This window comes from Eptesicus fuscus, chromosome 9 (assembly GCF_027574615.1).
Source record: "Eptesicus fuscus isolate TK198812 chromosome 9, DD_ASM_mEF_20220401, whole genome shotgun sequence".
Lineage (NCBI taxonomy): Eukaryota > Metazoa > Chordata > Mammalia > Chiroptera > Vespertilionidae > Eptesicus > Eptesicus fuscus.
Genome location: NC_072481.1, coordinates 27498363 through 27514359, shown reverse-complemented (window position 1 = coordinate 27514359; position 15997 = coordinate 27498363). Strand labels below are relative to the sequence as shown.

Below are 15997 nucleotides of genomic sequence, written 5' to 3'. Positions count from 1 at the left end.
CTCGCCCAACGCCGCCCAATCCCTGAGCGCGCTCTGTGACCTCCCACCCTAGCAACCACCGAGTCTCTCTCGGAGCCTCTGGCCGCGCCCCACTAGCTTGGCCCTAGCAACCATGCCCCGCCCCACTCTATCCATGGCCCGCAGCTATTGGCTGACTTGCTTGGTGTGGGCTAGGTATTGGTCAGCCTGGACGCCGGTCAGGAAGAGTCCCCACCCTCCTGTGTAGGTAAGAGGGTCTGCGTGAGAGTTGCTCTGGTCTGGGAGTGGAGCGGGGTCTCCTTTCTCTACCGCGTGTTACCCTACGGGGTGGACAGTGCCCTTTGACATACCTCGTCTAGCTACCTCTACGATCCCCTATTATCGCAGCTCCGACAACGGGAGGTAGAAAACCGTACAAACGGCCTAGCGGGCGCGTGCCGGCCCATCCTCCACTCGAGTGGAGCGAGGCGTACTCTGACTGACGGGGTGGGTAGGAGGCAGTGGGGAAAACTACGGAGGAAGACTTTGGAGAATGCTCTACTCGCGGGGGACACAAAGGGGTTAAGTAATACAGCTTTCTTGCATTTATCCATGGATTTAACAAATACGGAGCACCTATTATGTAGGTGGGCTCTAGTGAGGATTAAGCTTTTGACCCTGACTTCCATAAGTCTTAAAAGGAGGAGGAGGAGAACTATTCGTTAACCAAATCTAACGCTGTGAGCTCAGGAAGTGTTGAAGGGATATTATGGCAGTGGGGATGGCTCTTGAGGTGGACCTCGAAAGACCTGTGGAGAAAGGACTCTACAGGAACTCAAACTGAGGAGGGCCATAAATGATCAGCATCTGGCCAGAGGAGGTACGAATGCGAAAGTAACCTTAGAAGAACAGTTAGGCTCATCCTGGAGGGTCTTGGATGCCAAGCTCAGCTTTGAATTTATAAGTAAATCTTACTGATGGTAAAAATTTCCCAGTGTGTTTCCTATTGAGTGCAAGAGCTTATCCTAAGAACAGTGGGGAGTCAATGCAGGGCTTTAGCAGAGGAGTAACAATCATATTTGTGTTTTAGAAAGATCAGTGTGGAGGATGGATTGGGGATTGGGAGGAGGAAAACGAGTTAGGAAGTTGTTTCAACAATGGGAACGGATTACGATGTCGTAAAGCAGGCGTCCTCAAACTACGGCCCGCAGGCCACATGCGGGTGTTTTTGCCGTTTTGTTTTTTTTTACTTCAAAATAAGATATATGCAGTGTGCATAGGAATTTGTTCATAGTTTTTTTTTAAACTATAGTCCGGCCCTCCAACGTTCTGAGGGACAGTGAACTGGCCCCCTGTTTAAAAAGTTTGAGGACCCCTGTCGTAAAGCATGGAAAGGTATCAGGAATGAAGAGGGAGGGGATGGATTCCTTAGACACTTATGAGCTAAAAAGAACTGGACTTGGTGCCTGGTGAGGCAAGTAGGAGAAAGGAAAGATGACTTCTGAACTTCTAGCTTGGGCAAACAGAAAGGAGAGGAAGCAGAGTTTTTAGAAGAGGGTAAGTTCCGGGCCTGGCAAAATTTGAGGTGCCAGTGGGACACCCAGGGGGAGGTGTCCAGGAGGCAGTGGAGTTTGCAAGATAAGTCTGAACTGGAAACAGAAAGATGAGAGTCTGTACTGCCTTACAGATGGCCGCCAGTGGATTGACTCAGTGGGCTGGCCCAGAGAGTATGTGTAGAATCAGGAGAGAAGAGGGCTGAGGACAGGTCGCTAAGAAGCACTGAAGCCTGAGGGCAAAGGGGAATGAATCTGCAAAGGCAATTGAGATGAAGTGTCCAGAATGGTAAGATAATCAGAAGTAGAACGTGGTATATCAGAAGCCACGGGAGGAAAGTGTTGAAGGCTGATGACTAATAAAATAAGGTCTGAAAAAATCCACTGGATTTAGAAACAAGGAAATTGTTGGTGCTGGAAGCAGAGGTCAAATTACAGTGAGTTGAGAAGGAGGTGGGAGAGGAGAGAGCGAAGATTGCCTGTACAATACACTTTCAACATGGTTGGCTCTTCAGGAGAAAAAAGAAAGATGGCAATAGCTGGAAGGAGACACAGTTTTTATTCAGATGGGAGAAATGCTGTTGGCGTGGGTCCAGATAAAGGGAAAAAATTATAGAGAAAGAGAGAGAACTGAGAAAGTGGCAATCCTGGAAAAAGAATAACATAAGGAATCATCCAAAGCACTGGTGGAGAAATTCACTTAGGTGGCATGAGCCCTGGCCTGTGTTGCTCAGTGGTTAGAGCATCAGCCCGTGAACCAAAAGGTTGCAAGTTCGATTCCCTATCAGGGCACATGCCCGGGTTGCAGGCTTGATCCCCAGTAGTGGGTCTGCAGGAGGCAGCTGATCAATGATTCTCATCTCTGATGTTTCTATCTCGCTTTCCCTCTCTGAAATCAATAAATACATATTTATAGATTCTCAAAACACATTGTGCAGCTTAATAAAATACAGAAAAATAATATATATACTTGTATATATATATTTTTTTAAGTCTTATTTTAAAAAAAGAAAGAGGATGCCAAAACCGGTTTGGCTCAGTGGATAGAGCGTCGGCCTGCGGACTGAAAGGTCCCAGGTTCGATTCCGGTCAAGGGCATGTACATTGGTTGTGGGCATATCCCCAGTAGGGGGTGTGTAGGAGGCAGCTGGTCGATGTTTCTCTCTCATCGATGTTTCTAGCTCTCTACCCTCTTCCTCTCTGTAAAAAATCAATAAAATATATTTTTTAAAAAAAAGAAAAGAAAGTGGAATGATGACGTTGGATTAGTTCCAAGTGATGACGAGGTCCAGGGTGTGGCCATAGGAGTGGGTGGCTGAAGTAAAGTACAGAAGACATTCAAGGTGTAGACATGACCATTGAAATCTTCCTGGATGATGGCAGGACTTGAGGGAAAAGGGAAGAGGATGCTTGTGAACTAGGTACCGAAGTCCTTGAATGAAGTGGGTTGTTCTGGAATCCGTAGATGACAGCATGAGGAGGGGTAAAGGTCAATACGGCTGCATGGCATGACCCTCAAAGTAGCAAAAGTTTTTAAAGAAGGTGAAGAAGGTGATGGAATAAGGAGCTGGGTTGGGCTTTGGTGAGGAGACACTGGCCCCACTCTCACCCCTGACGTCCTTGGGGGATAAGAGCCCAGGGAGGGCTATGCAGAAGTGGCACCCCTGAGTAGAGGCAGATTTCTGGGCAGACTGGAGGTAGGCAGAGACTGTGGAGTGGCTCAGAGTGGAGGAGACTTTCCTGATCAGGAACAAGGGCTTTCAAGGGCAGAGTAAGGTTGGTAAGGGAAGCAAAGGTGGGAAATGAAGTCAGGGAAGATGAAGCATAGAGCAATGAAGGGATGAGGAGAATGTGGGCAGAGTGGTTGTGATTGACCTAAAGAGTTACATTTTGTGGGGAGAGCAAGAGGGCAGATCTGTGATGTGCCGTTGGGGGCAGAAGTGAGACTTGGGAGAGGAAAAGTCGGATCTGGGTAGAAAATGAGGGTAGGTGTGGGGAGAGGATGAAGGCAAAGGGTTTTGCAGGGAGGAGATGGGGGTGGGGATGATCTATGAGGAGAGGGTGGAAGGAAAGGCAGCTGTGGGGAAGAGTGGGTGGCAAGAGGGGTCTGTAAGGAGGGTGTGAGTCAGGAGCAGAAGCTAGGGAGTCTGTGGAGGGAAGTGACAAGTTGTAATGCATTTGCCCTGAGGTGGAAGTAAGGACCAGGACACACCCTCCTTAGCTCAGGCTGAAGTCTGGAAGAAGAATGTTTCTTTATTTCTCGGTCTTCCTTCTCCCTCCTGGCCTCCTTCCCTCTCTCTCTCTCTGAATGAGGAGCTGAGTGAGTAGTGGGAATGGGAGCCAAGGAGGATGCCTCTGTCCCATTCTGTAGGTGAAACCTGCAGCGATGGCCCACAGTGATGCCTTGTTTCCAGGGCCGTCTGGGGACAGTGAGCCAGGCTGGCAGCCCATGCCCTGGAGGCTTCTTGCTTTCAGAAACATGTCTTTTGATTTGGGGAAGTGGGGAGGAGAGAACTTTTTTTTAGAAACAAGACCTGATTTTATAATACCTCTTCTCGCTCGTTGCTAAGGACCTTTGGCTTAGTATAAGAGCTGAGATTTTGAGATTCTGTAATTTTCGTTTCCCTGCATGAAAGAGTACCATTTGGCTGCTATAGAAATGATTTATAGATGGGTCCAGATTTATTAATCACCTCTGAAGATGGAAAGGAAATTAAAAACAGAGTCCACTCTGGGCTGAAGACAAAGTAGGTTTGTCATCCTTGCAGAAGATCTTGCCAAGGTCAGAAGGCCACAAACAAACCAATTTGGACCGAGGTTCCTAATCCGGATTTTAATTTCATGTGCTTTGATTATTCAGACCATTTTCTCTCCAAGGTAAAATAATGACTATTTTAATTGGCTGCCACTTACAGAGAGAGTCCAATAGGCATGATGGCATCCGCATATTTTTCTCTGGCATTCCATGTGTGCTCCAGTTCTTATGATCAAGCTGGTGAAGCTGACTTTTACTGCATGCTGCATGCCATGACCAGTTGACTATAAATTAAATCCTCTTTTCCAAAAGCCATTTTCCATTAGTGCTAATTTGTTTGCTTCTCATTTCCACTGATCATTAGAGTCTCTGGTTGTGAGCACCAAATTGGAAATAATTTCTTTGACATTTCAAAAAAAAAAATGTCTCCCTTTCTTGAATGCCATTTGGCTGCAGCTAAAGAACATTATGGTTTGCAGAGGAACAGTTCACTCCAATTACAATTTAACTGACCGTTCATGGCACTGAATCCCTGTCCTTAGTGTCCAAAGATGACACCACTGCTGACATTGCTATTTCCTGTCGTAGCTGTAAAATGCCTCATAGACCGCACTGGCCTTCTTGGACGGAGATGCTGCCACTCTGGACATGACAGCTTTGGGAAGTTGGTCATTTTATGGACCTACATATCATGGACATTCAGATACAACCATCCAAACAGGCGCTGGCTGATTTCTTCTCTCACCCAGCGAACATTTATTAAACATCTATTTTGTGTCAGGCGTTATGCCAGACCCTGAGCACATAAAGATAGGGAAGGCCAACCCCTGCCCTTGAGTACACTCTAGTAGGAGGGATGGTTAAGTTTTACAGCATAGCAGGGGAAGAGATGGCATAGGGGAGCCACAGAACCCAAAGCCCCTAGTTGTCTTGGAGAATTAGCCAAAGGGCAAAGAGGAGGCTGGCCATTCCTGATGGCAGAGCAGCAGTTGAGATGCAGAGGGCCCTGGGAGAGCCTGGGGAGTTGAGAAGGGAGGTCTGTTGTAATGTGGAAGTGGCAGGATGAGGTTAGCCTGGGGCCAAGTTTTGGAGGGCCTGTGTATGCCACATGGAGTTCAGACTTTATCCTGTAAGTCTGCTGGCACCCAGGACATCTGTTTAATCAATTACTGTGTGGAATGAGAAAATCAAAGTGCTCATTATAAGCATAGTGTTGGATGTCAGTTTGAATAACAGTTTTTGTGCACCCATTATGTGCCAGGGAGGATGCCAGCCACCCAAAATATGAAGATGGAACATGTTGATGTTGAAATTGCCTATCAGGTCTTGGGTAAACAAGAAGACTTATGGGTGGAAGTCATCTATGAACACAGGGAATTGGCCAATAAATCAGCAGTAAGGCAAGGCAGAGCGGGAAGGATAGGAGGCCTGACCTTAGAGGGGGGGGAAATTATTTAGAAACGGTGTGGGGGATTTAGAGAATGGTTTGTGACGTGGGAAAGCTAGCATCTATCTCCTAATTCTCACTGGAAGCAGTGACACGAGCCGGGGGCAGGGTAGGGGTAGTGGGGAGGGCAGGAGAGGTCAGATTTCAGTTGTGACAGAATTTAGATGCAAGTTCTTTGGGCTGAGATGTTTGAAACTTTATCTTGAGGGTAATATGGGGGACAACTGAAGAGTTTCAAACAGGGAAATCTGTCAGATTTGCGTTTTAAACTCTTACATCACCGTGGAGATTAGGATGGGGTAAGCCTGAGATCAGTTAGGAGGCTGCTGCAATAATCCATGTGAGGGATGGGGGGGTAATGAAAATAGTGGCCGTGGAGATGAAGATAAATAGACCGATCTGGGGGAGATTTAGGAGGTGTAATTGGCAGAACCTGGCAACAGTTCAAATAAGGAGGGCAAGGGAGAGGGATATACATCAAAGCTCTTGTGTGACCAGGAGAGTGGTAACCCAGTCCCTGACAGAGGACCAACACAGGAGGAGGAGCAGGTGTGAGGGTTTGATGGAAGCGTGTGTAAAACATACCACTGGAGACATCCACTAGTCATTTAGATGCAGGGATCTGGACCTCATCAGGAGGGAGGCCCAGGCTGAGTGAGAGATGGATTTGGGAGTCATAAAGCCTACAGATGTAACTTGAAGTGATGGGAGTGAAGGACATAACCCAGGAAATTACACAGCATGAGAAGAAAACGGAGAACAGGGCAAGGACTTGCAAAGGAGTCTGAAGAGGATCCAAGAGAGAGAGAGAGGGGTCAGGAAAGGAGTTCTGAGAAGAGAGCCATCCACAATCTATCAGAGGTCAAGAAGATGGGACTGCAAACTAGCCACCGAATATGACAAGAAGAGAGTATTGGTGACATTTCAGAGCACAGGGGTGAGCAGAATTAGTGCTTTTGATTAAATGGAGAGAACCTGGATTGTAATTATACACAAATCTGAGTTCAGTTTTCATTTCCACCCCTCTTTTAGCTGTGAGACCTTCAACAAATAAGCAAACCTTTTAAAGATATATATATATATATATATATATATATATATATATATATATATTATTAATTTCAGAGAGGAAGGGAGAGAGAGAGAAACATCAGTGATGAGAGAGAGTCACTCATTGGTCTGCTGCCCCTGCACACGCCACACTGGGGATCGAGCCTGCAACCCAGGAATATGCCCTGACCGGAATCAAACCATGACCTCTTGGTTCATAGGTCAACGCTCATCCACTGAGCCATGCCAGCCAGGCAATAAGCAAACCTTTTTAAACATGAAAATTGTGAAGAATAATAGCTCCTTCTTGAGATCTCTAGAGGATTAAGCAAATAGTGTTTATAATTTATATTATGGTATGTAACTAGTTCTTAATGAACACTCAAAAAAATGTTAGTTTCTTCTCCTTGCCATCATTCTCTCCTCCCTTCCCCATATTTCCCCTTTTATCTTGGTAGTCAAGAAGAATCTTAGATACAGAATTTATCCCAGCAACCAACTCTTGAAATTGGCATATTTTTCTCTTTTCCCCACTGTTCTTCTTTTAAATTATTTTTGAAATTGTATTTAGTGGATATTTTTTTCAATTCTTGTCAAATCTTACTTTGAAGAACATTTGAGATAAAAATAAATAAGGGGCTGGACACTTGCTTGAACATGACTGCCACCTTTTATCTCCCCCTACCTCTCAAAACCTCACTGACTAACACTCAAGAAATACAAAAATATATTAAGTCACAAAAGTTCAGAGAAGGCAGCAAGGCAACAGCAGATGAAAGTTCAACAGATATTTGGAAGCTAAAAGGCAGGTGGGGGAATATTACCTGGTTTGAAGCACCCTAAGAAATTACAAACTGCCCTAGCTGGTTTGGCTCAGTGGATAGAACGTCAGCCTGTGGACTGAAGGGTCCCGGGTTTGATTCCCGGTCAAGGGCACATACTCGGTTGCAGATTTGATTCCCCCACCCTGGTTGGGGCATGTGTGTGAGGCAACCAATCAATGTATCTCTCTCACATGGATATTTCTCTCTCTCTGTCTCTTCCCCTCCCACTCTCTCTAAAAATCAATGGAAAAATATCCTCGGGTGAGGATTAACAAAACAAAACAAAATTACAAATTAAGTGCCTGCAAGGGGAGATTACCAACAAGAAGAAAGTCAGTTCACCCCGTTTAACCTCCAAGAGGCTTAATGTTTGGAAGCACAAGTTACCATAGAAGGTCAGAGTGAGGTATGGAACTAAACCTGGAGACTGGCTAAAGTCTGTAGGGAGAGCACTTTGCCCCCACCTCAGAGCTCCTCTCTCAACAGCCAAACAACTAAACTCTCCTGCTGCATAAGGAGAAAGGAAAAGGAACAGTGGAGGCCTCCATACTCAGGGACATCAGGCATAACTTTTTAATATGTTTTTAAATTATATATATAACATTTTGTTGTTGTTAATCCTCACCTGAGGATATTTTTCCATTGATTTTTTTTAGGGAGAGTGGAAGAGAGAGGAAAAGACAGAGAGAAACACTGATGTGAGAGAAACACATTGATTCGTTGCCTCCTGCAAGCACCCTAACCAGGGCCCAGGCCAGGGAGGAGCCTGCAACCAAGGTACATGCCCTTGATGGAATCAAACCCAGGACCCTTTGGTCTGCAGGCCGACGCTCTATCCACTGAGCCAAACTGGCTAGGGCTAAATATATTTTTATTGATTTCAGAGAGGAAGGGAGAAAGAGATATATAGAAACATCAATGATCAGAGAAAATCATAAATCGGCTGCCTTCCCTACACACACACACACACACACACACACACACACACACACACACACACACACACACACACACACACACACTGGGGATTGAGCCCACAACTCAGGCATGTGCCCTGACCAGGAATCAAACCGTGACCTCCTGATTCATAGGTCAAGACTCAACCACTGAGCCACGCCAGTCAGGCTAATATGTTTTTTTCTTAATTGATTTTGAGAGAGAGAGGGGAAGGGAGAGAGAAAGACAAACATCAATTGGCCACCTCCTGCATGCCCCCTTACTGGGAATTGAGCCTGAAACCTGGGCATGTGCTCTGACTGGGAATCAAACCAGTGACCTCGTGGTGCATGGGATGCTCAACCAACTGAGCCACACTGGCTGGGCCCTCAAGGCATAATTTTAAGGTCAGGGATATAGGATGGAAAACAGTAATAGAGTGAGGGCTATACACTGCACTGTGGCTGCCCGACAAGCCCTCCCCACCCCACCCCCCAGGATGCCAGTAGGCATTTATCAATGCCACTTTCCCTCCCTGGGAAAATAGAAAAGTTTCTGGAGGCCCTGAGGACCCCACAAGGAAGAAAAACACCTCCACTGACTGACATTTTTTAGTTCCTCAGTGAAGACTACTCTTGCCTAATAAAGAAATTTCTAAAAATTGAAGGTCACAGCACCTGATTAAAAGAGCCCACTGAGGGCCTAGCATAATAAATGAAAAGACCTGCACCAAGGCCTATCATCATACAATTTCAGAAGAGGTTTTAAAAGCATCAAGAGTGAAAAAACAGCCCTAGCCGGTTTGGCTCAATGGATAGAGTGTTGGCCTGCGGACTGAAGGGTCCCAGGTTCGATTCTGGTCAAGGGCATATGCCGGGGTTGTGGCCTCGTTCCCCAGTGGGGAGCGTACAGGAGGCAGCCGATCAATGATTCTCTCTCATCATTGATGTTTCAATCTCTCTCTCCCTCTCCCTTCCTCTCTCTGAAATTAATAAAAAAATATATTTTTTTTAAAAAGAAATGCCATAATTTTAAGAAAACAGAGTGAAAAAACAAGCCAGAGACATAGGCACAGAATCAGAATGAAGTCAGACTTCTCAACAGCAACACTGGGGAGGTTAAATCCAAGGGAAGCTTATTTCATATATATATTTCATATATATATTAGAGGCCCGGTGCACAAATCTGTGCCAGGGAGGGATCACAGGAGGGCTCCAGGGCATGTCCGGCCTGTCTCGCCCGGTCCCTATCCACTGGACCCCAGCAGCAAGCTGATCTACCGGTTGGAGCGTCTCCTTCCTGTGGTCAGTGCATGTCATAGCAACTGGTCAAACAGTCGAACAAACACTTAGCATATTAGGCTTTTATTATATAGGATATATATATATATTGATTTCAGAGAGGAAGGGAGAGGGAGAGAGAGATAGAAACATCATTGATGAGAATCATTGATCAGCTGCCTCCTGCACGCCCCCCCGACTCGGGATCCAGCCCGAAACCCCAGCATGTTCCCTGACCTAGAGTTAAACTGTGACCTCCTGGTTCATAGGTCAATGCTCAAACACTGAGCCACGCCAGCTGGGCCCAGGGAAGCTTATTTCTAACGTGGAATTATACACTCAACCAATCTAACATGAGGCCAAAAATATTTTCAGACTTCCAAGGACACCCAGAAAAAAATATTTTTCATTTCTTAGGAAGCTACTAGAGAACGTGCTTCAACAAAAAGAGAGTATAAACCAAGAAGGAAGATGAGATGAATCCAGGAAATGGGGCGATCAACAGAGAAAACTGGCAAAAGGAAATCCCAGGGCATTGATGCACCAGGCTTAGTAAGCAATGGGTCCAAATGAACAAAAGACAATGGGCAGAAGTCTCCCGGGAAAGGATGGAACTGATCAGTTAGGACTGAACATTTGGAAAAATCATTGCTACATGTTTGGAACATTTGGAAGAAAATAGCTCCAGGTGCATTGAAAATTAAGCAATTAGAAAAAGAAATTAACTCCAGGTGAAACCAATTTATAAGAGACAGCAAATCTAATAGGTTACAGCTTGAATGCACAGTGTTTATTTGGCCAATAATGTAAACATTAACTATTGATTTAACTATAAATTGTGGGAAACTATAGTATTGTGAGGACAAGGGAGTAAAAATAGGGGTTAGAGTGGTGCAAGAGCTATTTCCTCAATTGCCAGAATATACATATTCTCTAAAATTGACAAATAAAATAATAGCAATGTGCTAGTTTGCTAGGCTCCCATAGCAAAGCACCACCACAGACTGGCTTAAACAGCAGAAACTTATTATCTCTGTTCTGGAGGCTCTGATGGAGGTGTTTGAGATTAAGTGTTACAGGGTGGTTTTCTTCTGTGGCCTCTCTCCTTGGCTTGTAGATGGCTGACTTCTGTTGTCTTCCCACGGTCTTCCTTCTGTGTGTCTGTGCCCTAATCTTCTATATATATAAAAGCGTAATATGCAAAGTGTCCCCTCGGGAGTTCAAACGATGGGGAGTTTGATCGATCGCTATGACATGCGCTGACCACCAGGGGGCAGCGCGGAATTAAGGAGGGCCCGGCAGCTGCTAGGGACCCTACCTGCGCACAAATTTTATGCACTGGGCCTCTAGTATTTTATAAGGACACAAGTTATATTGGATTAGGATCCACCCTAATGACCTCATTTTAACTGAATTACCTCTTTAAACACCCCTATCTCCAAACACAGTCACATTCTGAGGTACTGAATGTTAGGGGATGAGGGGGACACAACTCAGCCCATACCAAGTAGTATAAACTGATTATTCGGGATTATAGAAGTAAACAGAAGAAATAGCCAACAGAGTTGAAAGTGGCTGCCTCTGGAGTCCTGGAGGATAGCAAGGAATAAGGCAGGTACTATTGATGTTTTACTATAGCAAGTGGGGAGCTGGACCTTGCACCCGGTCTGATGTCAGATCTGATGCTCTTCACTCTGCCACAAGATCTGGAGTCCCTCAAGGGCCCTGGCTGTGCCATCTTCATCTCTGCATCTCCCACAGCACCTTGCACGGCGCCATGTGATGGGCCTTCACTACATAGTCACTGATTTAGAGCTCTATCACTGTGATCTTCCATGCTGCCATTTGTTTGTTTTCTGTCTTGAAAAAGAAGACGGGGAAGACGGAGATTCAAAGGAAACTTGAGTGGCCATAAGATCCAGCTGCAAGTTTCCTGCCCCTGGTGTCCTAGAATTGCTGGGTGCATCTGCAATAGCACTTGGAGTGTTGATCCTAGAATGGGTCCATCCACAGCAGGGCAGGGACACCAGGTGCTTTCCTGCCCGATTAAGCTAATGGTGATGTTTCAACCGCTCCTCCCTGGGGTCCAGAACAGCCCCTCACCCCCATTTCCTTGAGGCCAGTTTGGCTGTTGAAGATGGCCATGGGCTCTGAGAGTTATTCTCAGATGTAGGGCTGTAATATTATTCACAGTGAGTGATGCATGATCCCATGAAGGGTTTTGGTCATTTTTGTGTTTAGGTTGATCCACAGTTATTCATCTGGCTGTTCAGGCTGACAGGATCCCGGGGTTGTCTCTGTCCCGGAGGCTACATGACGTCCTTCCTGGGAGCACATATCCCGTGTCCTCTGGGGAGGAGAGGAGATTGGTGTGTATGTCTGTCTGTCTCAGCATGCTTCAGATTATTGCTTCCTAATAAAATCCTGATAGCTGGGCCCCATCAATATCTCAAATACATGTGAGGAAACGTTAATTTAGAATCAATTTTAGGGTGTTTCAGACTGTAAAGTCCTTTTAACTAGATCTCTGGCAAAGATGTAGAAGCACTTTATGGGACTGTAAATTTCATGTTGAACTGTCTTCGTGAAATACACATCTCCCCTACACACAAGCTGTTCTCTCCATATCAATCATGGCCACTGCAAGTAATGTTTCACAAATATTCTGTAAATCACAGAAAACCCCATGATAATGTGAAATATGACTTTCACTTGTCTGTTAGACAAAAGAATCACACATGCCTCTCTCCCATCAGCACTAACATTTGTTATGGATAATAACACTTTCAATCACAACTATTTTTGGAAAACGGGTTTATTTTAAACCTTCCCTCCCCCCACTGAAAACACTCTCCCAAGGACACAGGCTCCTACAAACCACAGCCCATTAATCCAACTATGGAATGGGAACTTTTTCTTCCCACTAACTTTTTTTCAAGTTGTTTTTAAAACTGGTCGGGTGGCTCAGTTGGTTGGAAAGGTTGCAGGTTCAATCCCCAGTTGGGGCATATACAGGGAGGCAATCGATAGATGTTTCTCACATCAGTGTTTCTCTCTCTCTCCCCCCTTTCTCTCTCTCTCTCTAAAATCAATAAAAACAGCCCGGCCAGAGTGGCTGGTTTGGAACATCGTCCCAGGCACCAAAAGGTTGCAGGTTTGATCCCTGGTTGGGGCACCTTCGGAAGACAATCAATCGATGTTTTTCTCCTCCCTCTCTCTAAGCATATCCTCAGGTGGGGATTTAAAAATAAAATAAAAAACATATCCTCAGGTGAGGATTTAAAAAATAAAATAAATAAAAACATATCCTCAGGTGAGGATTTTTTAAAAGTTGTTTTGAAGAGAATTAGTATAAAAGCCCAAGATACAAGGTTATGGAATACTTAAGAGGAGGACAGGTCTCTAAAGTCCCTAAATCTCTGACCCTCTGTGAAGTGACGATAGGACAGGTCCAGGTTTTTATCAAGCACCTTCATCTCAGCTGGAGCCTGTGGTCCTTTTAGTTGCTGGCATCAGCAAAGATGCCGAAGAGCTAAAATTTTAGCCCTTCGATTTGAGGCTGGCATTTACCTTGATATTTGTAATTCCATTACAACACAGCTAGAGCTTCCCTGTTCAAGCAGCAGGTGACCAGTCGTAGAGGTGTATTTTGAATGTCACTATATCCATGTGAGTGACAGAGGCTCACCTGTTTCCAGTTGATTACCTGAAGAGCAAAGCCCCTGGAGTAACCTGCAGGACTCACCTGGTTCTGAACCCTTTGGTAACCTGTCTGTTTTCCTTCCCTCTGTAGCCAACTTCAGGACTGATTGATCATGACTTCTATAAAGGAGCAGGCAGCAATTAGCCGGCTCTTGAGTTTTTTACAGGATTGGGACAATGCTGGAAAAGCCGCAAGGAGTCACATCCTTGACAATTTCATTGAAAACAACCAAGGCAAGACTGCCCCTGAACTGGAGCAGGAGTTTTCCCAGGGAGCCAGCTTGTTCCTGGTACGCCTGACCACCTGGCTTAGACTCACGTATCCTTTGCTGAACAGGAGAGAGAAAAAGAAAACAAACAAAAAAATAGGCCATCATCAAAAGAAAAAAGGAGAGGCGATTATTGAGGGAGCTCTTTTCTCCATTCTAAGATTTTAGAACAGGACATCTGGTGGTCAGATATCATCTAAAAATCAAGAACTCAATTTCTTGTCTTTCCAACCTATAAATATATCCTCATCTCACTCCTAACCTCTTTTGTGCCCATCAGAGTTAAAGTCGGTATTCCTTCCGTCTAGAACTAATCCTCTATTAGTATTGCACTTGAATCCCCTCCTATCTCCTTAGGGACTGTATTCTTTCTCTGCTATAGTTTCCACCTTTGCCTCATCACCAGATTTTTTAAAATATATTTTTATTGATTTCAGAGAGGAAGGGAGAGGGAGAGAGAGATAGAAACATCAGTGATGAGAGAGAATCATTGATCAGCTGCCTCCTGCATGCCCCCTACTGGGGATAGAGCCCACAACCTGGGCATGTGCTCTTGACCAGAATTGAACCCGGGACCCTTCAGTCAGCAGGCCGATGCTCTATCCACTGAGCCAAATCAGCTAGGGCTCAAACCCCTTATTTAACCTTGAACTTCCAGAATATATGAGTGAAACTAAGGATTTGTATATTATAATGACAAAACTATTGGTTGCCATTTATTGTCTTTTTCTAGGCACTAAGTTATGTACTGTACAAATATTATCGAATTTGAACCTAAGGCCAAGCCTATTAAGTGATTGGTATTATCCCATTTTATAGATAAGAAAGATGAACCTTTAAAAGGTTGAGTAATTTACTGGTAAGTGGCAGAGATAAGGTTTGACGGGTCTGTCTGGCCCAAAGCCCACATGCCACCCACTCATCTTCAGTGTCTCCCCCCCAGTGGACAGTGCAGAGCCTCAGCCCCACCTCTAACACTATACAAGGAGTAATCTAGCCCCACTCGCTCCACCTGCCTCCAGGCAGGGAGACCTGACTATAAGAACTCAGACTCTGAGTGAGACTGCCTCCGTTCATATCCTGGTTCCACCAATTAACATTGGGACCTTGAGCCGGTCATTAACCTGTCTGAGATTGTTTGCTCATGAAGTGAATGGAAATACCACCTGGCCAGCGTGGCTCAGTGGTTGAGCGTTGACCTATGAACCAGGAGGTCACGGTTCAATTCCCAGTCAGGGCACATGCCTGGGTTGAGGGCTCAATCCCCAGTGTGGGGCGTGCAGGAGGCAGCTGATCAGTGATTCTCGTCATTGATGTTTCTATCTCTCCCTCTCCCTTCCTCTCTGAAATCAATAAAAATATATTTTTTAAAAAGAAAGAAAGAAAGATATACTAATAGCACCCACTGCAGGGTGCGGTGAGCATTCAATGAGACAATGCAAGCAAAGTCATTAGCACAGTGCCTGGCACACAACAAATGCTTTGCATTTGTTAGCTACCACTGATATTGTGGCAGACTTCTGGAACTAATTGCTGAAATAATGGACCAAGAATACCTAAATTTCAGCTAATTTCTTAAGTGTTCTAAAAGCCTGTGATGTGTGATGAGTGGCTATGAACATAGGACTTGCCTGGGACAGAGGAAACAGGAGATGATGAAAGCTGGTCAGCCTAGCTGGTAACCAAAGAAAAGAGGGGAAATGCACTGGGACAGGAATGGGGGCTGGGGTAAGGGAAACGGGGCAGACAAGGTAGGAATGGAGAGACTACCTTGTGAGCTGATAGTCAGGCCCCCAGCTATAGTGGCAACAGGCAGGAGCAAACACTGTTTCTGTAGTAAAGAGCCTTTCCTAATGAGCCAATCTGTCTCTACGTCTATGGGCATCCGGGGAACCAGGGTGCGGCAGAGATAATTTGCTTCACGCACCCTCCCCCCCAACAAAGCACCATTACCTCCAACCCGTTACATTAGCCTTTATCAGTCTTGGAAGCCCTCAGTTATCCTCCATGAGCTGCAGTAATTTCAGCTAATTTCTTAAGTGTTCTAAGAGCCTGTGATGTGTGATGAGTCTAGTAATTGTTGACTGGTTCCTTTTCTGTTGTGGTTTGATTTCATACCTTATATTCAAGCTGATGCGTGCTCTGGGTGCTTTATTACAATGAAGCTTTTTGCAAAGGCTCACATTAAAAATAACATTAAATACTGAGGTTGTTTTAAATCAG

General features: G+C 45.2%; 1 protein-coding gene across 5 annotated transcripts in view; it reads left to right on the top strand.

The window, feature by feature from the left end:
* The first annotated feature begins 95 nt into the window (after positions 1-95).
* The window catches only part of ARMH1 (armadillo like helical domain containing 1), a 35955-nt gene continuing 20053 nt past the window's right edge, over positions 96-15997 (top strand). Inside the window, exons 1-2 of one of the 5 annotated variants that reach the window (XM_028160153.2) lie at positions 96-226; positions 13597-13824. In XM_028160153.2, the coding sequence (XP_028015954.1) occupies positions 13619-13824 (206 nt within the window). In that variant the 5' untranslated portion in view covers positions 96-226; positions 13597-13618. Of the gene's footprint in view, positions 227-12065; positions 12173-13596; positions 13825-15997 lie in introns of those variants that run through there. The other 4 variants (XM_028160152.2, XM_008151330.3, XM_054720912.1 and 1 more) reach the window with 4 other exon arrangements.